At 30.4% G+C, this 25,472-nt stretch overlaps 1 protein-coding gene across 4 annotated transcripts in view; it reads left to right on the forward strand.

Moving 5' to 3' along the window:
- Crmp (Collapsin Response Mediator Protein) overlaps positions 1–25,472 on the forward strand; it is a 40,697-nt gene that overhangs the window by 13,946 nt on the left and 1,279 nt on the right. The window contains exons 3-11 of one of the 4 annotated variants that reach the window (XM_070305575.1): positions 1,421–1,733; positions 5,947–6,126; positions 6,982–7,095; positions 7,638–7,870; positions 16,898–17,234; positions 17,489–17,644; positions 17,935–18,199; positions 18,411–18,489; positions 18,723–18,952. In XM_070305575.1, coding sequence (XP_070161676.1) covers positions 1,421–1,733; positions 5,947–6,126; positions 6,982–7,095; positions 7,638–7,870; positions 16,898–17,234; positions 17,489–17,644; positions 17,935–18,199; positions 18,411–18,489; positions 18,723–18,765 — 1,720 coding nt within the window. In that variant the 3' untranslated portion in view covers positions 18,766–18,952. Of the gene's footprint in view, positions 1–1,420; positions 1,734–5,946; positions 6,127–6,981; positions 7,096–7,637; positions 7,871–11,249; positions 11,483–16,897; positions 17,235–17,488; positions 17,645–17,934; positions 18,200–18,410; positions 18,953–25,472 lie in introns of those variants that run through there. The other 3 variants (XM_070305574.1, XM_070305577.1, XM_070305576.1) reach the window with 3 other exon arrangements.

Below are 25,472 nucleotides of genomic sequence, written 5' to 3' on the forward strand. Positions count from 1 at the left end.
AAATGATTGTGAAATATATTTTTATCACGCAGTATGTGTAACAAAGTATCTACTCTCTGGCAAAACATGGAAAACCTGGAATTCTGAGGGATATTTTTTGTACCTGCAAAATTAAGAAATTTTCATGGAACTCAAGAAAATTTTTAAAAAAATTTTCTCTTTTATAATTTCGCTTTTATAAGCAGTCGGTAATCCGCCGATAAGCCAAGTTGTGTGAATTATGTGTTTAAAATATACTATAAACATAATCCCTATCGAACTGCCCCCCCCCCACCTTGCAAAAATAAAAAAACCAATAGCGCGTAATTATGAGCTATTTAAGAGCTTTCATATCCCGCAAATTAAAAATTTTGAGCTTGTTGCACTGGGCAGGAATTTAATACTTTTTGTGGGGGGGGGGGCTGAGTCGATTTCGACTCAGCCCCCCCCCCCCACCATTTAAAAATACAAATATTCCATCAATCTTTGCGGCAGAATTAGGAATTATTTATGAGCTTTCAAACTAATATAGTTTTAATTTTTTTACTGAGTCGATATCGACTCAGCCCCCCCCCCCCCACAAAAAGTATTAAATTTCTGCCCAATGCAACGAGCTCAACGAGCTCATTTTTAATTTGCGGGATATGAAAGCTCATAAATAGCTCATAATTGTCGCTATTTATTTTTCTATTTTTGCAAGGTGGGGGGGGGGGGCAACTCGATAGGGATATAAACATATATCTGTCTTTATTTATATATTCAATGTCTTGACAAAATATTGAATATGCAGTACGTATTTTTTATTATAATTTGTAATGATAAAAAAAATGAAAAATATTCATCCTAGCTATTCAGTTGTTTTCAATAAATCTAGCAGTTGAAACTTAAGAAGTTTTGTTTTCTCTTCCTATAAGTAAAAAGTATTAGGAAACGCATACAATAAAAAATCATATTTTAGAAAGTTGCATAACAAAATCTTTAAGATATTTTCTTTACTCTTATCACTTGTTAAAGAAAAATTTATCAAACTAGCACGCATCTAGACTAGCACGTTTCTCTTTCTCGAAGATAACGAGATTTCTGTTGCGACTGATACATACTATGACAGTCGTGAGGTATATTCAACTCACGTGTCTGACCGCCACTTTACATACAAGTGAAACGCGATACATACGTCGTTACTTTATCATTTTATCGCTGAATGAGGTGACAATCACAAAGCATCTGATTTGTCAAACAGACGTGACTGTTGTAGCCATCACGCACGCTGTTAAATCATCATTGCGTCAGTCGTATATTGATGTAACTAAAAGTGTAGCTAGTTTAAGCATTTAAATAACTTAAACACCGATTTTTTATTGGAAAAAGTCGCTTCCTAATCAAATCGAACACAAGAAGCAAAACATTTGCTCGAAACAATTTTTGTTTCTTAAATCCGTAGGCAAATGGGACGCAATCTTATTATACCTGGTGGCACGAGGATCATCGATGCAAGGGCAAAATACATAATGCCCGGTGGCATAGATCCGCATACGCATTTTGAATTCGAGTTTATGGATACCAAATCGGTGGATGACTTTTACCAGGGCACGAAAGCTGCAGTCGCCGGCGGTACTACGATGATCATAGATTTTGTAATACCGCGAAAAGAGGAGAGTCTTGTGGAGGCTTACGAGAGATGTAGACAGTCAGCGGATGAAAAAGTTTGCTGTGATTACGCATTGCACGTCGCCGTCACTTCCTGGAATCCGAAAGTAAATTTTCATAATATATATATATATTTTTTTCTTATAAAATGTTCGGTAATTATGCATAAAATAAGCAACCGCATGGATGAGGTTGATCTCTGAGGTTGAACATATGTCATGTTGTCAAGGTGAATGACGCTGAGTAACATTTAAGAGGTTTTAGCCGTCGCTCGTTGTTTATTATAAAAATTATTAACAATAAAATTGTACGATAAGAACAAACATTAATTGCAATAATATGAACTTCTTTGATTTAAAAAAAACTATGAACTTTAAATTAGTTGTATATTTAAGTATTTATGTATTAATTGCTTGGGCGGGAGAGAGGGACTCCGTTCCTTCCTCTGCACTCCTACTCCTCAAAAAACTAACCTGATCCAAACCAATTTCTATTTTTTGAATAAAAATGAGTTTTGAGTTAGATTCGTTTTTTGAAGATAGGGCTGCAGAAGGAGGGGCTCCGAACCCACCTCCCCTCCTTCCCACACATTTACTTAAATATTTAAATTTACAACTAATATAAAATTCATCCTCAGAGAAATTAAGATTATTGCATTTAATACTTGTTCTTAGTGCACAATTTTATTGTTAATAACTTTTTAATAAATAACGAGCAACAGCTAAAATCTCTTGGATGTTATTCAGGATCATGACCTTGACAACATATGTCAAGGGCAATATCATCCGTGAAGTTGCGCATTTTACGCATAATTATCTTATTCTAGTAACTAATTTTTTTTGTAATAAAGAAAAAATATTATTTTAATAGAAAATTTTAATTTAAATTTAAACTTTACTTATCACACAATTTGTTTGCAAGTGCACATAATTTGCGATAATATTATAGTGTTATATTTGTTGTTACAGTAACATTTATTGTTATAGTAAATATTATTGTTATAGTAAATAGCACAATACTATTGTAAGATTAGATAGCATCAATCTATTTGATTATTCTTTAGCTTTGATTGTTTGATTGAGATTGATAGAACATAAAATATCTATCGCTAATCTTATCAGCTTTCCTACTTACCAATTCATTATTTCCTACAATGAATTGGTATTATCGTAAATAATGTGCATAATTGTTTCGATATGAGCCATTTGTAATAAATACTAATAAATTCTTTTGTATGTAAACATAATATCCTACTTTTATGGCATTGGTGCATCAATTAAAAGTATTATGAGTACAGTGTAACGTTTGTGCTAGATTATCGTGTATGATACAGTTTATATACTCTTTATTCTGTCTTTTTAATCACTCGAAATGAAATAATTGCAGTAACATCAAACTCTTCTAGAAAAAAAAATTCTTTTGTGATTAAAATAAACTAAATCAATTCTTTTATGATTCCTTTTTTGCTAATACCAAATTGACACACAATACTTTACAATTTTTATGTATCAGAATTATATGTTGATGATATTAACCAGACGCCAAATGGCATAATAACAATTTACGTAATTCTCTATCTCTCTCTTTCTCTCTGTAAAACAATGTAATTTACGTGAACGTATACAGAATACACATAAAATTAATCCAATTGCAGCCATCAAATAATATTGGGAGTGGGGGGGGGGAATGTTGTATATACAATAATACAATGTAAAAATTCTAATTCGAACTCATCGAATATATACTTACTTAAGGTCACTGATATTGTTTTAAATTTGTGTACAAAAAGCCCTATTTTAAATAAAATTTTTAATTTTTGGTTGATAAAAGAACAGATGGCATGACGTTTTTGTATGAAATGTATATAATTCTTTTTGCTCGCTCGTATATATGTCCAAAAAATCTTTTTTCGGATAGAAAAATTATTAAAGCCAATGGTGATCTTATTTTGATTAATAAAAATTATTTTTAAAGTACACGTTGTTCCACGAGGGAATTGACAAACTTTATTGTATTAATGTATCTAAAAGTATTTTTCAGCAATAAAAATCACATACACTATAGGTCTATTTAGCTTTGTTATGGAATTAACCATATATTATTGTTAAAATAAAATTATTATGACTGTTAAAAAATTAGAAGTTCATTGTTATACATGTCAAAATATAAAACTATCATAAATGTTATCTTAATATTTCTGCTATTTTCATTGATTTTTAAACTTTACATCATTAAAATCACTCAGTATCACTTTTGCAAATACTTCAAAGTGTCCAACTCCAAGAGAGAAAAAGAGAGTATCTGTGTGCAAACATATGTTGCTTTCTATTCCATCGATTCAAAATTTATTACAATCCATCAATATGCCTGTTTATAAGCATAATCATTAACTCGCAAGATATTTCTTTGTGAACAGTATTTGTAAAAGTAATTTTACAATATACAATCAAAACATTAATCAAAATAACAGATATATTAAAATAACATTTATGATAATTTTATATTTTGACATCTATAATAATGAATTTCTAATTTTTTCGATAATAAAATCAGATCGATTCATAATATTTATGATCTTTTTTGCTGAAAAATATCTTTAAAGAACATCCAGTATATGTTCTGTATACATATCATGACGTTTCCAATTTTATTTGCGAAATATGTCAATCTATGTACCAAACTATAATAATACAATATTGATACAATAGTTGCATCAATAAATTAAATAAATCAAATCTAATGCCTAGATTCGAGATTTTTGATTAGCGATTCGTTTTCTTTTCAGATTATGTATATTCATATCTACGAATAGTGAAAAAAAAAAAACGGAAGAAAAGATGAATTAATTCAATTGAACTCAATTCTGGGCCTTCTTTTTTTTTTTTTTTTTTTTTTTTTTTTTTTTTTTTTTTTTTTAAATTTATAATGTAAGTCTTTCTATTAGATTCTTAACTTTAATTATATCAGAAAAAAGCCCATCTATAATTAAATATAAATATGTTGTATAATTATTATATATAAAAAATTTTCTTTTTCTGTCTCTTATATAATCTCTGTCAGTATGTAGAAGAAAAAATAAGAAAAATAATTGAAAAATAATTAGAAGAATAATTTTCGCATTTTATTTTTTTTAGAAAACATGAAATTTGAAGAAACGAGGTAAAAATTGCCTATACAGGGTGAGTCACTTAAAGACCGGCCATCTGAATAACTCCTACAGTTTTGGAGATAGGAAAAAATGTTTAAAGTAAAAGCTGTGTAGTATCGAGGGAGACATCTTGTGGAGATGAATATTTTTTCCCAGCTGGAGGTGCTTAGGAGATTTGAAGGTTATCTTCATATTTTTTAATGGAATTATGCATTTTCGAACATCTACAATTGAAGTATTTTTACTGAAACATTTTTCACTGTTACAATTTAGACTAGCACGATATAAGGAACATTTTTTATCTGAGACTATGCGGATTGTTTCCATTGAATGTTACCTAAACGTTCCACCGAAATTTGTTTACATTAAATAATTTTGTTATTGACTAAACTTTATAGCTTAAATAAAGTAACCAAATCAAAATCACACATCAAACATAAATAATAACATTTCGGTTTGATTCAATTAATAAAATCGCGAATATTATGTTTCGAAAATATTCGCGATAAATTTTCATTTTTCAATTTTTTTATGTCCGTGACCTTGAATATCCATGACCGTGGCAATTGTCTTGGAAAAGCCTTCAATCGTAGGTGTTAAAAAATGCATGGTTCCATTTAAAAATATGAAGATGACCTTCAAATCTTCTAAACACTTCCATCTGGGATAAAATGTTTACCTCCGCAAGATGTCCCCCTCGATACCACACAAACACTTCAAACATTTCTTTCTATCTCCAAAACTGTAGGAATTATTCGGGTGATCGGTCTTAAGTGATTTGTATATAATCGTATATACATTTATATATAATTATATGAGGACAATTTTTCTCACTTCTTCAAATTTCCCTTTTTCTAACAAAAAAAAGCGGAAAATATTTTTCTAATTATTTTTCAATTATTCTTATTATATTTCTTGTACATACAGATAGAGTTATATAAGAGAAAGAGAATATAAATATAAACATATTTTATATATAAATTGTAATTGCTATGTGATTGTGCAGTTGAAATACCGTATAGCACGGATGACGGATGAGGAAATCGCATGAGTGGAAGCGACCGCGATGGAAGCAAATGCGGTTCATCGCGCCTTATTTGTCGTTCGTTGTTCAAAAGGAAGCCGCATTCGATTTATTATTCATCGATGCTCGCTACTTCCTCTTTTTGCAGATTAAAGAAGACATGGCGATATTGGCGAAGCATCATGGCGTCGGTAGCTTCAAGATGTTCATGGCTTATCGCGACATGTTTATGCTCAGAGACCCGGAGCTGATCGAGGCTTTCAAGGCGTGCAAAGAGATCGGCGCCGTAGCTATGGTACACGCGGAGAACGGTGACCTTATCGCGGAAGTACGTAGAGATGATGATACCAATATGTATAATAGTTTAGGATCAATTTCACAATTTTGTCTTTATGAGTCAAGAAAAAAGATTTTGTTTAAATTTTGCCTTTATAATTCTGATTTATGATTTCTGCTTTCGCTTCCACTTTCCATAGACCACGAAAGCCTGTTTCAAGATTATCAGATTCTATTGGTTTGATAAACAGCAGTAATTTGATTTATCGTGATTTAACTGATTAAATGAAAGCTTCTTCTTTTTATAATTGCTGTAGAAAGATTGTAGTTTATAATTAGTTTCTTATGAAAAGGACAGAATAGAAAATAATTATTTAGAGCTTTGTTGTGTGTGTGTTATAGTATCTGTAAAACTTAGAACTGAAGAACTAAGAATAAAAATTATAAAACTTAATATTTTTACCATATTTTTTTTACATATTTTTTTGTTTTCTGAATTTTAATTCTATTGTATTGCCTAAAGGTCTAAATTATATTTGTACTGGAAAAGTTAAAAAAAAATATTCAGAATAAATTAAACTATACATATATAAAAATAAATAAAAATATATAGTAACAATAAAATATATAACAAATATATAGTAACAATAAAATATATAATAAATAAATTTTTGCTTATGACAATACAAAATATAAAAATAACTTTCTATATTATAATTTCAAAATTATTCTACGATCGTTGAATAATGGAACATGAAAAGAAAGTTGAGCAATAAAGTTGATGTATGATTTGAAAGTTACGTTGGACAGCGGGGGATCAAGATATTCGCGTCGTATAATAGTAATAGAATGTTAATATAAAATATAATATATAAGCACTTTTCTTATCGTCATAAACTTGTTATAGAATACCAAGAAATTACTCGCCGCAGGTGTGACAGGTCCAGAGGGCCACGAAATGTCACGGCCTGAAGAAGTTGAGGCAGAGGCTGTTAATAGAGCGTGTGTTATCGCGAATCAGGTAAGCGGAATGCTAATCTGAATATTATCATTGTTGCATTAATATTTCTTTATCAATTTCGTATATTCGTCCTTCGTTATCTATTTTTATATTATACTTTACTTTGTCCTAAGCATACATGCAAGTCTTTTAATCGTTTTCGATGTCCTATCACGAATGCACTTGGCACGCTACCCGCCGTGGTATTCAGTTCACGAATGATCATAAATCTCTAAATTAGAATCCAGGACAAAATAAAGCATAGCGCACTGCTTTGCTATGTGGCATATGCCCAATTTTCAGTGTATCTAAAATTCTCATTCCCTGTCTTACCAACATCAAGGAATATCTGTGCGCGATAAAGTTTGACAACACATGTTATCTTTTAGAATTTTTTTTCTTCAAACTTCAGCTTTTTCTCTTCCTTCCTTACCTTGCTTTTTTTTCTTTTTTTTTTTTTGTTTGCTTAAGGAGATTAATGACACAAGCAGGCAAAAATGTATTCATTAGGCACCATCGTCTAACTTTCTCAGTAGTCGTACTAGTATCGAAATTTTGCTTAGGTCAATTGTCCGCTGTATGTAGTGCATGTGATGAGTCGTAGCGCCGCCGAACAAGTGGAAGCCGCGCGTAAACGCGGCGTTTGCGTCTTCGGCGAGACCTTGGCGGCAGCAATCGGCACGGACGGTACCAAGTATTCGCACAAGTGCTGGAAATTCGCCGCCGGCCACGTTATAAGTCCGCCACTTAGACCAGATACGGATACACCGCGAGTACTTGTGAACATGTTGGTCAAGTGAGTCGAAACTAACTAAGGCTATGAATTCAGGACGACTTTGACATCGGGAGCAGGCTAGAACATACATTTATTATGAATCTATTTGCGTATAAAGTCATTTTATAAGTACTTGATATGTAAACAAACAGATTTAAGAATTCACGATTATTAGCAATTCAGAAATACATAAATTACAAGCTAAAATGAATCCTTTGAAGACGGTAAATGTATATATATGTTTTGAGATTTTTTTCAAAAGACGGCAAACATATATTTAAATTTGAATTTTTTGGGGCTCATATATTTAAATTTAGTTTTTTAACTTTCATCGATAGATGTCGCATTTTTCGTTCGTTTTCCTCCTAAATTTTGAAGTTTTTTGAAAATGGAGTCAATTTGGTGACTTCAAAGTTCAATCGATAAGAGAAATTATCAATGCAGCAAATTATCGAAGCATATGAAATTAATTGGAAACGGAAGAAGAATGAATGCAGGAAAAAAATCGAAGAGACTTATTGATAAACATTTCCCTTCTCTTGTTCAATCTAAGCCTGGTAAAAAAAGAAAGCAAAGATGTATTGTTTGTAGCCAGTCAGTGAGAAAAGAAAAGATCAGAGTCAAGATATGAACGTGTAGAATATGATTTTAGTCTCTGTGTAACTGATTGCTTCAACTCATTTTAATGCTTTAACTCATTTTTAATGAAAAGTATATTTGTTTTTATTAAATAAATATTTTTTATAATTTTTATTTTTCAAAAATAGCCGTTTTCAAAAGGTTAAATGAAGTTAGTATAAATTGTTAGTTGTGACTGTTTAAATATACATCCATCAGTTATCAGACATTCCTAAACGGTGAAATTTTTGCCAAATGGTTTCTTACTCGCAAGAATGTTGTCGGAAAATACTGTCATTCGAAATCGACGTAATTAGCACGTGTCAACCGGCCGTGCTTTCTATTTAAAAGGAGTAACGCACCGACCAGTTTTTTCCTAAACGACTAAGCAAATACCATGAGGGAAAATGTTGGATTCATAGAGAAAATCTCGAATAGAGAAACTAGATATTCTTCTCTTTCACGAATTTATCATAAATAATATCTATTGTATCTTCCAAAATAACGTGGATATGCATATGCATTCGATGTAAAGTATCGATTATACCGACTCTTATCTCATTTCGCGGTCTCCCTCGCACTTTCTATTTAGCCGATTAGCGAAAATAGGTTGCAATTGCGGCAATAGCAATTTAAGTTTATACGTTATCCTGCTAGAAGCTTGCGTGACACACGTACAAACTGCATAAAGTGCAATTATGTCTTTGTCCGTTATTGCGTACACTGAAATTTATTTTGCGGTTTCGCACGAGACAAAAATCTACTTGCATGCATATTGAAAGTAAATATCGTTACTTTTCTTTTCTTTTTGTTCTTTTATTTTTATGCATTAAATATGTCTGTGTTATACGTATAGTAGCATAATTCACTCTCATAGTTATTTTTAACGATATTTTTAATGTTGCATTAGATGTTTAAAAATTATTCTATAAAGTTAATCTAGAAAAGAAATGTTAATATAAAATTTGAGAAATTATTATAGATAAATCGAGCACGGTTGAAAGATCTTTTTACTTGAACTTGATATACAATTATATATTAATCAAATTCATTAACTTTTATTGCTATTCCTTTCTTCCATTAAAAATTTATATTTAACAAGTAAAATTTAATAGTAAAAATTAAATTTATTTTTATCATCATTGAAAATACGAAAATATTCAGATTTTTTAAATATACACTAAATAAGATACACATGCGCTTGTCTGGGTGTATATGTGTCTATTTAAGAACATAATTCTACACACGCACACACACACACACACACACACATATATACAGGGTGTCCTAGACCCGTACACCCCTTTTCTTTCAAAAACTAAGCATTTTAAAGAAAAACGTTTTGAACAAAAATTGTATGGTTTTGAGGGGAACATAAGATGGTGACAATGATTTGACCTTGGAAAATCATTTGAAGGTCATGCGAAGGTCAACTTTAAAATCTTAAATGGAAACCCGCATTTTTTATTTAGAATTATTGTAGCTGACATCGAGAGCTTTCCAAAACACTATAATAAAGTATTTTTTCATTAAGTACTTTTTGAGTTATTTTATATTTTAATCTGACATATTTTGATATAAAAAATAAAATATTTCGTAAAATATTCAGTTTTCGAAAATTTTACCGTAATACTTCTATGTACAGAATAATAAGACAAATTAATTAGTGCCAAAAAAAAAAACAAATAATTGTTTAAAAAAATACATTGTAAATAATTTTCTTAAAAACAATTATTTTTTATACTAATTGATTTGTCTCATTATTCTGTACATAAAAGTATTACGGTAAGATTATCGAAAACTAAATATTTTACAAGATATTTAATTTTTTATATCAAAATATGTCAGATTAAAATACAAAATAACTCAAAAAGTACTTATTGAAAAAATACTTTATTATAGTGTTTTGGAAAGCTCTCGACATAAGTTATAAGAATATGCAATAAAAAATAGGGGGTTCCATTTAAGAAATTAAATGTGTCCTTGACTTGACCTTAACGATACCATCCAAGATCAAATCAATGACACCATCTTATGTTCCCCTCAAAACCATACAATTTTTGTTTAAAACGTTTTTCTCTAAAATGCTTAGTTTTTGAAAGAAAAGGGGTGTACGGGTGGTCTAGGACACCCTGTATATATATTCGAGATAATTCAATTAAATTCTCCGGCCTAGCAGGAGCCAAACATGCGGATGGTAATGCGTGAGCTTCAAGAAAAATTAATTTTTCTTGATGCGAGATATCAAGTGATTAAATAAATCTCATTTCGAGATAGATTTAATATTCTCCCCTCCCCCCCCCCTCCAATTTAATATTCTCCCCCCCCCCTTCCCCCAATAAGAAAAAACAAAGTTTCCTCTATGAGGAAGCAAAAATCAATTTTCTTTGAAGTACGCATTCTTTGATACGCATCTGGCTCTTACTTATTCGGGAAATTGAAATTATGTTTTGCATGAAAGTCATATTACATTTTTTATTTATATTTTAGACACCCGTGTTACATTAAAATTTTTTTAATAGAAATATTTTCTTAAGAACGTGCGTCATAATAATAATATACTACAATATAATATAACATAATAATAATAATAATATAATAGTAATAAAATAAAAATTGTCACAAATATTTTTAATTTTATGTAGAATATATTTAAACTTTTAGTTATAAATTTTTATGTAAATTACTTTTAGCCGTGATGCGTTTTATCTAAGTATACAAAATAAAAAGAAGGAAAGAGAGCACAGATCAGTTTAGTGAGAGGATAAAATATCGCGTTTAGGTAAATAGTCCGCTGTATGTAACGGCGATCTCGAGCAAGTCAGCCGCCGACATCTTGTCGGCGAAACGGTCAGAGGGTATCGCCGTTTTTGGAGAAACCCTGGCAAGCGCCGTCGGTATCGATGGTAGCGAGCAATATGGTAAAGATATGGAAAAAGCGAGGCGTCTCATTACTAACCCGCCGTTGCGGCCCGATCCGACAACACCTGCTTATCTAATCGAACATCTGGCCCAGTAAGTAAATTGTACAGAGAACATGCATCTTTGATGTTTATACACATAACAAACGAACTAGCTTCCGCTTATTATCATTTAATTGCATTATTTACATATTAACAGCTATAAGAATATGATATTTGATATTTTTTATTGAAGAGAAATTTATTTCCAATTGATCTAAGAAATATGAAAAGGAGATTATTTATTGATACATTATTTATTTTTTTTTTTTCCATATATAACAGCACATTATATTAACCAATTTATGTTGGGCCGAATTCTTAGGCTGTTTCTTCTCAATTTAACTTTGATGATGAACTCTTGGATCTGTAGTACTTAGGAGCATTTTTATCTTCGGTTTACGCAGAAATGGCCGAATCTTTCTAATCGACTGTTCTCTCTAAAAAAAAGTTCGTACAAAAGGATTTTGACATCATTAAGCAAAGAAAAAAAAGACCAGTATATCTCTGATTATACAGACTTGCAAAATTGAAATCATAAATATTTTTTTAAATATATTTATGCTGGTTTGATAGGAATTTGGGATTCTAAATCTAAAAATGTATGTCACCTCAGATCTATTCCATCACATATATGGTAGTTTTTTCACAATTTTCTGTGACGTTTTTACGTTATAATATGTGACTGAAATTAGTAGTGAAAAATTACTACATGAAATCTATTTCGTGGCCAATCTTGAATATATTTATTTTTAAAAAAACTATAAAAAGCATACTCTCTTAAAACCAGGGTTGGGAAAGTTACTTTATAAAAGTAACTCGTTACCGTTACCGTTATTTTTTCTAAAAAGTAACTCGTTACTCGTTACTAATTTTAAAAAGTAACTCGTTACCGTTACAGTTACTAAAAAGTAACGAGTCGTTACAATTTCCGTTACTTTTTTACAATACAAACTAATAAATTATTTTGCATAAGAAAAACTTTTAAAAAATTGTAAGCAAGATTTCATTCAAGGTTTATTACAAAATAAATGATTAAATTTTATCGAAATTCTTTATTAATTTTTAATAAAATTTGTTGCTCCATAGTATCATCATTTAAATGCCCTCTTTGTGGTGTTAATACAGAGCCACCGATGCTAAACATTCTTTCTACAGATGCACTGCTTGGTAGAGCTGTATTATATTTAATAAAAAGTTTTTTTAAGTTTTGGATAGTTTAACATTTAACATTTCTATATTACAATTATTTGATTTTAAAAACCGTTGCGATTCTTCTTGTTCAGATTCATTTTGCACCGTTTTTTGCTCAAAAATGAAAAAATCATCGTGATCGTCAGATTTTCCAGCTTTTGAAGAATTTTCAGTTGATCGGAGTCCCAATAAATCCTCCAAGTAATTTTCAGCACGTTTTCTTTTTTCTCCGGTTAACCAGTTTAACTTAAATTTTGGATGTAAACATGCTGCTATTATTAATTCTTTTGTTTCAAATATTGTAAGAAATCTAAAATCAAATATAGTAAATTAAGCGACATTGTTTGTTTTATTGAAATTAATACTTTTGAATCAATAGTTTAAAATAAAATAATATTTTTCAATTAAATCCTTATTTAAAATTAAATAACATATGTATTAATCAAATTAATAAGTTACCTTTTATTTAAACCTTGCTGAATAGCTTCAACTAATGAATGGCAATCTATAAGGTCAGATTTATTGAGATTTTCTAATTTTCGTTGCAAGGTACTTAGAACTGGTAGTAAATGAGAGCTCTGCTTTTCCGAAAAGATAAAGCTCTCATTGGATATCGCGCGTCGCGTCATCGCACTGGTCTGCAAGAGCCATAAGTTGATCAATCACATTCAAGCATTTTTACAACATAATAAGAATGCTAATTGGTCGATTTGCTTACGGCTTTACCGTTAAGATAAAAATTTTATCACGCACAATAGCAAGAATAATATCTTAAATAAATCAAAAAATTTGAAAAAAGTAACGATAAAAGTAACTGTTAAATTCGTTACTCGTTACCGAAAAATGTAACGAAGTTACTTTTTCCGTTACAAATAAAATTTGTAACGCCATTACCGTTACAGTTACCGAAAAAAAGTAACTGTAACGGTAACGGCGTTACAAGTAACACGTTACTTCCCAACCCTGCTTAAAACCATAAAGAGGCATACTTGTTCCGATTGTGCAAAAGAATAGATTATAGACTTCTTTTAGAAGAGTTGATGAAAAGTCTTCATCCATCCGCTTTGTATACTCATTGTCAGTGCCAAATTTCTGTGTTAAACTGTCAATATCATTATAATAAATTAGATCATTCTTCTGTGAAAAATAGAGAATAATTTCATTTTTTCTGCTTGTATATAAATATATCAATGTTCCTGTTGCTAACAAATTTTTTCTTTTAATCTGGTCTAAGAGTTGAGCAGAATCTTTGGTAATCCTAAATCTCTCACTAAATCGTTTACATCAGATTGAGTAAACGAGTGGAGATTTTGATTTCCTATATCGTACTGAAATTTTTCATGATCAGTATCTGAACCAGAATTACTAGGCGAATCTTCTAGTATTTGGTAGAAGTATATAGTAGAAGCGGAACTGGAATTTCTAGGCCATAAAGAACAGGTCGAAAAGCTGATGGGAAATTTGGATAGAATACCCAGACAGCACAAGGATGTCCTTAGGATGTCCAAAGGGCATCCAGGACATACATGTAGGATATCCTCAGGATATCCCATTGTAATCCTCAGATCTCCTCTGGATGTCCTGAGGAAGAGTAAATGATAGCCGTATATTAACCTCTGGAGAATCCAGGGAGATCCTGTGGAACATGCTAAGGATTTTTATAGGATATGTTAGGGATATTTTTTGTATGTTTCAAGGAGCAAATTTTAAAATTTCAATATAAATTAAAATTATGTTTTGTTATTTACTGCCAATATTAAAAATCTAATATTAAAAATAGTTCACCGTTCTTTAATATTTGAGGCTTTCGTGCTGTACATGAATATTTTAAGTTTGGCTCCCGGGTTTGAGTTGTGTAATATTTTCTAAACAATCCAATATCTGAATTCCCTATGTTGGCATTGCATCAGATATTGAACTGATAGAAAATAATTACATTTGTAATTTCCTGTCAGTTGCTCTTTGCAAGCTTTATATAATTCTCATGACCAAATCTCAAATACGAGTTCGCGTGTCGCATAGCGGTAAACAAACAAACTAGCGGTTGAATACTATTGTTTGTAAAGTTTTTGGAATGTTGCGAACGGTAACATTTCTCATGAAATATTAAATAAATAATAATTTTGGATATATGAAAATGTGCGCATCAAACTCAATTATTAATATTAAACGAAATTAATGTTAACAATTAATTGCACATGTATATGTCCTCTGGAAATCCAAAAGACATCCAATATAATAGACAGAGCAGATATATCCTACAGACATCCAAGGGTTATCCAGTGGACATTTATAGGACATTAATACTTATTATAATACTTAAGATTTCTAAATTATATAAAATAGCCGACACAACTAAAAATAATTATGTATGCATATTAAACTTTTATAAATATATTTATAATAATATCTTAAAACATCCTACAAATGTCCTGAACCGTTCTGGACATATTCAGGATGATCCTGAGGATGTTTTGTGCTGTCTGGGATATGGCTTTCTTATTTTTAGTCATAGCCTTTAACATCGCAAGAGCAAAAATAGTAATCGTCACAGTGATTTTTTTGCTCTCTCTATCGGCATACCAAATCGGAATGCTTTCTTTTTGTCCTTAGATCACTTTCTTAGATCCTCTACGCAAATAAAATAAACTTTGTGTGACGTCTATAGTTTGCCTTGGTCTATTGGTTTTACTCCAAAATAAGAATAATACACTTTTCTAATACAAAATGTTACGTTCTTTAATGTTTCTTGATCACAAATTTCTCACAAATGTAACAAAAATTACTCAAAAAATAGAATCTGTGAAACTGTTTGTGGTAAGATCTTTTATTGTGCTTTTGAATTCGGTACTCAAAAATATATTAAAATATTAAAGAAAATTTTTTTATCGCAGAGCTGTGTTATCAGTGAGTGCAAATCGGAAACAAACACGTTAGGAGTTTATTTTATATATATGTATGTATATGTATATGTATATATATACAGGGTATCCCAGACCAACCGTACACCCCTTTTAAAATGAAAATGGCGAACATTTTTTAAGTACATCGGGTATGCTCTATCGAATGGTGACCTTGAATTTGACCTTGAACTTGACCTTGAGAGTCAATCAAAGGTCAACTTTGATTTTTGAATCCGGAACCCCCTTTTTTTATTGCATATTCTTGTAGCTTATCTCGAGAGCTTTTCAAAACACTATAATAAAGTATTTCTCATTAAGTACTTTTTGAGTTATTTTATATCTTAATCTGACATATTTTGATATAAAAAATAAAATATCTCGTAAAATACTTAGTTTTCGACAATCTTACCGTAATACTTTTATGTACAGAATAATGAGACAAATCAATTAGTATAAAAAAAATAATTGTTTTTAAGAAAAAGTATGTAATTATTTACAATGTATTTTTTTTAAACAATTATTTGTCTTTTTTTACACTAATTGATCAATATAGTTTATTTTTTTAACAAAATGAAATGTGTTTGGAACATTAAAAATTATTTTTTTATCATAAAAACGCATATCGTATTGTCCAAAAATAGCACAGTCTCTTGTCCTTGAAAATAAATAAATTTTTTTAACAGCTATATTTTTTTTTTTTTTTCCATAATTCTTAAGGTCCGAACTATAAATCCATAAAAGGATTTTTCTTCCAAAAGTTATAAATGTTTATATCGAATATCAATTTTTACGAATTTTTTAAAAAATTGATAAAAATAAATTATTTAAAAATCTTTTTCTTAAATAAGCTATAGAATGTATTAGTAGAAACTGTAAAGGAAAAATATCTGAATGTTTTCAAAATTTTTCTAATACTTTAAAGTTAAGTATATTGAATTTGATGGCTACAGACCCAAGGATTCATTATTGCCATCCCCCAAATACAGTTTCATTATTAGGATTAATAATCGCGTTATTTTGCATACCTCACATGCATGTCCATTTTTGCAGCGATGAATTACAATAACAACTTGACACGAATGACATAAGCATAACTCGTAGTCTTGATATTAATAACCGCGACGTGGGAAGTCATTTATATACTCATACAATACAGAGCGTTAATGTTAATTAATACACAGATGGAGAAAAAACAGCTGATTTAAACAGCCCTCTTTTAGTTTTTAATCATTCAATGTAATTTTATTTTGTATTATTAATTTCAATTATTTTAGCCTACTCGATGTCAAGGTAATCGCTTAATACTTGGTTCTTCTTCTGAAATCATCCTCGTTCGATTTTCACAGATGTGCACTAATACGATCATTTTTCAGAGATACTCTCCAAGTCATCGGCAGTGATAATTGCACGTTCAACTCCGAGCAGAAAGCTCTGGGTAAAAACGATTTCACGAAAATCCCTAATGGCGTGAACGGTGTCGAGGATAGGATGGCCGTGCTCTGGGAGAAGGGCGTGCATGCTGGAATAATGCATCCCACGCGATTCGTCGCAGTCACTAGCACGAATGCCGCCAGGATCTTCAACTTGTATCCTCGAAAGGGAGTCGTAGCCGTCGGCTCGGACGCCGACATTGTCGTCTGGGACCCCAACAGGAAGCGCACCATTTCCGCTCAGACCCATGTCCAGGCCGTTGACTTCAACATCTTCGAGGCGAGTTTAATTAAGTCGTCCGCTTTTGGCGAGAAGTGATAACTGCGATTTGATATGCGATATACTACTAACGCGTTGTAAATGAACGTTTACGATGTGAAATACGCGGCTTAAGTTTATGTTCTTAATGCTTCGCATAATTTTTTCAAGAAGAAAGTGTATTATAGAAAGTCATTCCGCTTCAATCGCAATTATAAAAATATCTTACACAAATGCAATTTAATTATTTAATTAATATTCAATTATTAATATAGGGTATGGAAGTAACTGCCGTACCTGAATATGTGATTGTCAATGGACGCGTATGCGTAGATGAGTGTGAGCTCAAAGCTGTTCACGGTTTCGGAAAATATATAAATACGGAGCCATTTGGCACTTATGTGTACGACATGATAAACGATAAGGAAAAGGTATAACATACAAAATACTAGATGTTAAAAAAGAGTCATATTATACTACAATATTACTTGCTTTCAAAATATGTGATGACCTTTTTTTTTAACATCCTGTATAATTTTCTAATTTTCTTTTTTCTTTCTTTTATGGCGCTATTTTTTTATAGATGCGTTATTTTTAAATACTAATGTATTAAAGTAACTACATTATTGAATTAAATTTAAGAATTGTTTGGAATAAAAATTAATGCGTTATTTAAAATTTATAATTGAAATTGAACATTGCAAATGAATTGCTATTGAAGAAACCACGTGGTGTCGCACGAACCGAAGCAGAGGCTAAGAGATACGCGGAGGAAGACGCCGCGATCGCGAAGGCTAAGGAAGAGGCGAGAGCGGCCGCTGCAACCGCAGCCGCAGCTGCAACACGAGCTGATCATATCAACGGTTCACTTGACGCACCTGTGTACCTGTGTACCTTGCCAACCTCCGCCATAATGACGCCATCTACGAAAGGTCCGAGACACGAAGGTCAGAGAAACATGCAAGATTCTACTTTCTCCATCAGCGGTGAGTTTTACGAACGACAATTTTAAACCTCCACACACATACAGGACACATATATTTTCTGGTGACTTTATACCAATATAAATAAAGAAATACTAAATTTTGTTCGAGCTTAATATTACATATATATTAATCGCGGAAAATACATCAATTTTATCTCACTTGCTTCTTTCTTTATATTATGGGAATATAAGTGCATTCTCTATTCTTGCAGAGGAAACTCTCGAAGAAGGACGAAGGGCATGCATTCGCGTGAATAATCCACCGGGTGGCCGTAGTGCGGGAGGCTTCTGGTAATTTATATAAAAAAAGAGAACATCAAGATTCGCTTTATATATAAAGGTCACTTAACGCGAGAAAGGAATATTTATCCTCTTTCTTCCTCCCTTCATCTATCATATACATACATATATACATATACTTTATTCATTTCAAAGAGTACCAGCCCCGCGCTTTCAGGTTCGCTACTCACCAAATATTATTCTAAATTCAGTCATTTTTTCACACTGTATTCCCATCGATCAAGGTCTGTTCCATCGAAGGAGGATGCAGAAGTTGCTGGCCAGTAGGTTGTATGTTCTTATATATTCATATTAATCGTTCTACACTCGCTTTATTATTATTTTAGCATCGCGCTGTATCACTACCATATCCGAATCATTGATCTTGATACATTCTCCGATTTCTACATTCGAAATTTCATCTGTTTTGATTCTTTGATAACGTTTATATCAATATAAGTTTTTTTTAAAATCACTTTCGTTATTTTTACTTGAAAATTTATTTATTGTTACATACATAAAGATATATATATACAGGTTGTCCTAGACCACCCGTACACCCCTTTTCCTTCAAAAACTAAGCATTTTAGAGAAAAACATTTTGAACAAAAATTGTATGGTTTTGAGAGGAACATAAGATGGTCATTGGTTTGACCTTGGATGGCATTGTTAAGGTCAAGTCAAGGACACCTTTAATTTCTTAAATGGAACTCCCTATTTTTCATTACATATTCTTGTAGCTTATCTCGAGAGCTTTCCAAAACACTATAATAAAGTATTTTTTCATTAAGTACTTTTTGAGTTATTTTATATTTTAATATGACATATTTTGATATAAAAAATAAAATATTTCGTAAAATATTCAATTTTCGATAATCTTACCGCAATATTTTTATGTACAGAATAACGAGACAAATCAATTAGTACAAAAAATAATTGTTTTTAAGAAAATTATTTACAATGTATTTTTTTAAATATTTATTGGTTTTTTTGACACTATTTGATTTGTCTCATTATTCTGTACATAAAAGTATTACGGTAAGATTATCGAAAACTGAATATTTTACGAAATATTTTATTTTTTATATCGAAATATGTCAGATTAAAATATAAAATAACTCAAAAAGTATTTTATGAAAAAATACTTTATTATAGTGTTTTGGAAAGCTCTCGAGATAAGCTACAAGAATATATAATGAAAAATAGGGGGTTTCATATAAGAAATTAAAGGTGTCCTTGACTTGACCTTAACGATACCATCCAAGGTCAAACCAATAACACCATCTTATGTTCCCCTCAAAACCATACAATTTTTGTTGAAAACGTTTTTCTTTAAAATGCTTAATTTTTGAAAGAAAAGTGGTGTATGGGTGGTCTAGGACACCCTGTATATATAATTTATATTATGTCATAGAGCAAAAGAAAGAGAAAAGAAATATATAACCTAACCTAACGCCCAATTATATTTGGTGAACTTCATTTTTTTGTGCGATAATCATTGTGAACAAACTTCAAAGATTGCGAAGTCAAACTTTAGAGCATGTTATCTATTATTAATAGTGTTGTCAGAAATAATTTTTTTCTTTTTTACATTATATATTACGGTTATTTTTTTAACTCAAAGGAAAAAAATTACAGTAATTAGATATAAATATTTTAAAATTAGAAAATGAAAATAATTGTGATATTAGATGTCACACAATTAACATTATCACTATTAACATTATTATTATTAAATAATAAATTATTATTATTATTATTATTATTATTATATTATATTGTTATTATTATTATTATTATATTATTATTAATATTATTAATATTATTAATATTATTAATAAGATAGAGGCGGTTATTTATCGTCAGCGATAAGTAGGATTTGCATTGAGAAAGAGTTGTAGTTCACTAGTGAAAGATTTCAGTAACAACACTCATATGAGCAATCGATAAAAAGTTATGTTTATTTATGATATAATATATGTTACACAAATGTATATATATATATGGATTAATTGCACTTTATGGCATAATTGTGTATGTACTTATATATAATCAAAAAGCCGTTGAAGAGATTTCTGTTTCTTAATTTCTTAATTATCACAACTTCAATATCAATTGCGTATATATAAATTTTCCATTGTTACATGAAAGTTAAAGAGTCTTCATTAGCATAGTTATCATTAAAAGTCTTATAGATCGAATATGAAATATTTTGGATAATGATTTTTCAATTACGAGAAGAGATATATATTTATTTCGATTTACTTATTTCATTAATATTTTTCCAATAAGACAAACGTTTGTATTACGTTATATTATAGTCAATAAGAAAATATTTCAGTACATATAGTTTAATTGAGTTATTAAATGTACATATATATAAAAATGCGCGATCTTAGTTTATACAGGGTGTCCTATTTTAAAATCGCATATCGATAATTCTTCAATGAAGCATTTTCAGCAAAAATGTTTCAGACAAAAATTGTATGGTTTCAAGGGGAATATAAGATGGTTTCATTAATTTGGTCTTGAATAGTTAAGTAGCTTGAAGGTCACGTGAAGATCACCTTCAATTTTTAAAATGGAATCCCTTATTTTCATTGCATATTCTTGTAACTTACCTGGAGAGCTTTTCAAACTACTATAATAAAGTATTTTTACATTAAGTACTTTTTGAGTTATTTTATATTTTAATCTGACAAATTTTGATATAAAAATTAAAATATCTCCTAAAATATTTAGTTTTCGATAATCTTACCGTAATACTTTTATATAAGAGAATAATGAGACAAATCAATTAGTGTAAAGAAAAAAAAACAAATAATTGTTTTTCTTTCTAAAAAAGGTATGTAAAATCGATACTCAAAAGTCTCGAAGTGAATTATTGTCGCTTTCCCGCAATGCTGATTGGTTCTGTCATTGCGCTTACTTCGTGAGCGGCTGTCATTGCATATTTTGACAGTTATTTTGTGTATACATCGGTAAAAATGTTTAATGAAAAAGAATAAATAGCGCGCGTTGTATTGTTCTAGTTATTTAAAAAAATACATTGTAAATAATTACGTACATACTTTTTATTAAAAACAATTTTTTTATATTGATTGATTTGTCTCATTATTCTGTATATAAAAGTATTACGGTAAGATTATCAAAAACTAAATATTTTATGAGATATTTTAATTTTTATATCAAAATTCAGATTAAAATATAAAATATTCAAAAAATACTTAGTGAAAAAATACTTTATCATACAATAGTATTTTGAAAAGCTCTCGAGGCAAGCTACAAGAATATGCAATGAAAAATAGGAGGTTCCATTTAAAAAATTGAAGGTGACCTTCACGTGACTTTCAAGCAACTATTCAAGGTCAAATTAATGACACCATCTTATGTCCCCCTCGAAACTATGCAACTTCTATCTGAAACATTTTTGCTGAAAATGCTTCGTTGAAGAATTATCGAGGTGCGTTTTTTAAAATGGGATACCCTGTATATTAACTTAAATAATAATTTTTATGTAACCAATATAAATTTACATGTGTGTTTTTTTCATAATTTTACTAAAAGTATCGAGATTTAATGTTGTATTTTAATTTTATAGTGACTATAATGGCATACGACATATTTAACATAAGCGTGTAAATCAGAGGAATTTTGACATCTGAAAAAATAATGTCTTCTTACGATCAAATTTTCGATAAAAATTTGTACTTGCTATAGAATCTTAAAAACAATACCAAAAGAAGATGATTCTAGGTCAAATGACGATTTATTAGAATTAGAATTTTCATTTAATATATAAACGTATGTAATTCTTATCGGTAGAAGATTATAGCGATACTGATAACAATTCGCTTTTAAGCCATCTGAGCGCACGATATGAAACGACGCACAAATTTTTAATAATATTCGCTCATTACCGCTGTAAAAAGATCACTGCGATAAGAACAACATAAGAGATAATACGTTTTATAAAAAGTACATATTTATTAATTGTAAGAGAGACAAATTTACTTAAGTAAATTAACTTATTGTTATCAATTTTTTTCACTTAATTCACAAGTTGTCCTACATTCCGATTGGTGAGCCTTGATATTAACGCCGACCTCACTGATTTCAATGACCTTGACATATGTTGTCAAGTACATGATTCTAAGTAACTTGCAAAAAATTTTAGCCGTCGCTGCTTGTTTATTACAAAGTTATTAACAATTAAATAATATGATAAGAACACGTATTAAATGCGATAATCTGAATTTCTCCATGCATGAGCGTTATATATTTAAGTATTTAGTTGTATATTTATGTTATTAATTATATATTTAAGTATTTATAGGGGGGCTTCAGGATTAAACCAAATTTTAATTTTAAATCAGAAATAGATTTGGGTTAGGTTATATCTTCTAGAAGTGGAACCCCTCCCATGCGGAATCTACTACATCCACGCATATACTTTACAACACGAAGCGAGATCTACCCTACAATTCTTATATAGGTAGGAAAGTGCATGCATGGACGCAATGGGTTCCGCCCCCCTACGGGGGGCTCCACTTCTCGAAGATATAACCTAACCCAAACCAAATTTTAATTTTAAATCAGAAATAGGTTTGGGTTAGGTTATATCTTCCGAAAGTGGAGACCCCCGTAGGAGCGGAACCGACTGTGTCCACGCATATACTTTATAACGCGAAGCGAGGCCTATCCCACAATTTTTGAGTGGATGGAAAAGTGTTGCGAGCATGCGAGCTTGTATTCATGCCGAAATATATGCAGTCTTATGCAAGCATCGGTCGGTCACTATCTTCAATTGTTAATAATCCAGTCAGCAAAGTCTGTTCGAACAGATTTTACCAAACGTCTGCTACAAATTTTTGTCAGCAGAAAGATTGCAGATTGTATACAAAATCTGTTATATCAAATATTGATAGCAGAATGTCAGCAGAAATATTACAGAACCTGCTGACATAATTTGACAATAGATCAGTAGTAGAAACCGAACAGGATTTGCACAGAATTAACATAGCAGATTGGCAGCAGAAACCAAGCAATATCTGCGCAACGCAGTTAAATGCCAGATTGGCGGCAGAAACTGAGCAGGATCTGCGCAACACAGTTTGATGTCAGATTAGTGGCAAAAATCGAGCAGGATTCTGTCGTCATAATTTAAATGGAATTGCGGGCATTTAAATGCTTCATTAATTTATATTGCTTGTTTCACTTAAAAGATAATATGAGATATATAATGTAGATAATATATCTTTGTTTTATTGAGACAAAAAATGTTGCAGATTCTGCTTGATTTCTGCTGTCAATTTGCTGTCAACTTATGTCGACAGGTTCTACCGGCAAAACGCAAGCTTAATGCGGACGCAATTGATACCAATCGGCTGCAATATTCTGCTTGAATCTGCTCGCAAACTGCTGGCAGACTGCTAACATTTTGCTTATTGGGAACTTTGTAATAAATAACGAGCGACGGCTAAAATTTTTTACAAGTTACTCAAAGCCATGTCCTTGACAACATATATCAAGTCATTGAAATCCGTAAAATCGGTGCTAATATCAAGGTTTATCTTTCGATCTTTAGATATTTAACATCAAATCCATCTGCTTTTTTATTTTAATTAAAGTATCGAATATTACTTCTCTTCAACAGTCTTATCTTTTTCTGATCTATTATTTTATTAACGATGTTAACACTTAGAATATATCGGAAAGTATCGTATTGCTATCAAAGATTATTTGACATGATAATGATAAGAAATAACAAAAGTATAAAATATAATCATATAGTCATCGTCATCGCATACTGGGTATTATAATGACGCAATTATTAATAAGTGTAAGAACCGCAAGTCATAGGACTAAAGCTTATGCAAGCAATCTATAAATCGTAAAAATCAAAATTTTTTGGTTAACGTAGACTTTGTCGATTTCCGAATGTCGTTTCATATTTTTTCACATGAACAACGTTAGAAATAAAAAATTCTATAATAGATTTTTTATCGACAACGATTTCGCAATTTGCCGACTTTTTCTAGATATCTTTCTATATTAATAAAATATGTCGGGAGAAATACGACGCGTAAGATTATTTGGAATAGTAACTTTTTGTATTTTTTGTATTCATATAATTCACTTTCTCTGAAAAATAACTACGCTACCAAATGCTTTTTGCAAAATGCTTTTTGTAAAATGCTTTTTCTTCTTACGAAAATAATATCGTTGCTTATATAATTATTCGGAAAGGCTTCGAATTTGAGAGACATTCAAAAATTCAAAAGAAAATTTTACACAAATTTCTTTAAAAACATTGTTTATAAAAACAAATTTTACTTAAAGCATTACGAGCAATCGTAGAAAGCGAATTACAAAACATAAGCTATAATAATCCGTAAAGTATCTTATATATAATTAAAATATTTTTAACATGTTGTTATCACAATTAACCCTAATAGCATACATGTCCAGAGGACATCCAGAGGTTATCCAAAGAATGTTTAATATCCTCTGGATGTCCTCCGGGTATTCTCCGAATGTTCTCCAGAGAAAGTGTGTTGTTAGGCAAACTTTACACAGGAAGTTATTATATTTTGCATGTAACACTGTTGATATTTTATACCAGTATAAAAAATTTTTTACGTTATCACTATTAGGTATCTTGTGATATCAATTATTTAAAAGGCATATATATATACATATATATAAGAGGGCTTGACGACAAATAGCGTTAATATGATTATCAATGTGTTCACGTTATGTGACCTCGTGTCAAGTATTCGGAAAAAAATGTATAGTTTATCGACATAAATGGCACAGCTAGAATATTCTATTTATGTCTGTTATAATGTATGCAATCGCTTTAAATAAATATATAATGTAACGTCAATAATAACGCATATACATTCCTTAATAGATAATTTTTTGATAGAATAATACAAAGATCCGGAAAATCTTCTATTTAAATTTTTATTTTTATGTATATAAGGTGAAAA

Source organism: Polyergus mexicanus, unplaced genomic scaffold (assembly GCF_030449975.1).
Source record: "Polyergus mexicanus isolate NDT 795.1 unplaced genomic scaffold, iyPolMexi1.0 SCAF_13, whole genome shotgun sequence".
NCBI lineage: Eukaryota > Metazoa > Arthropoda > Insecta > Hymenoptera > Formicidae > Polyergus > Polyergus mexicanus.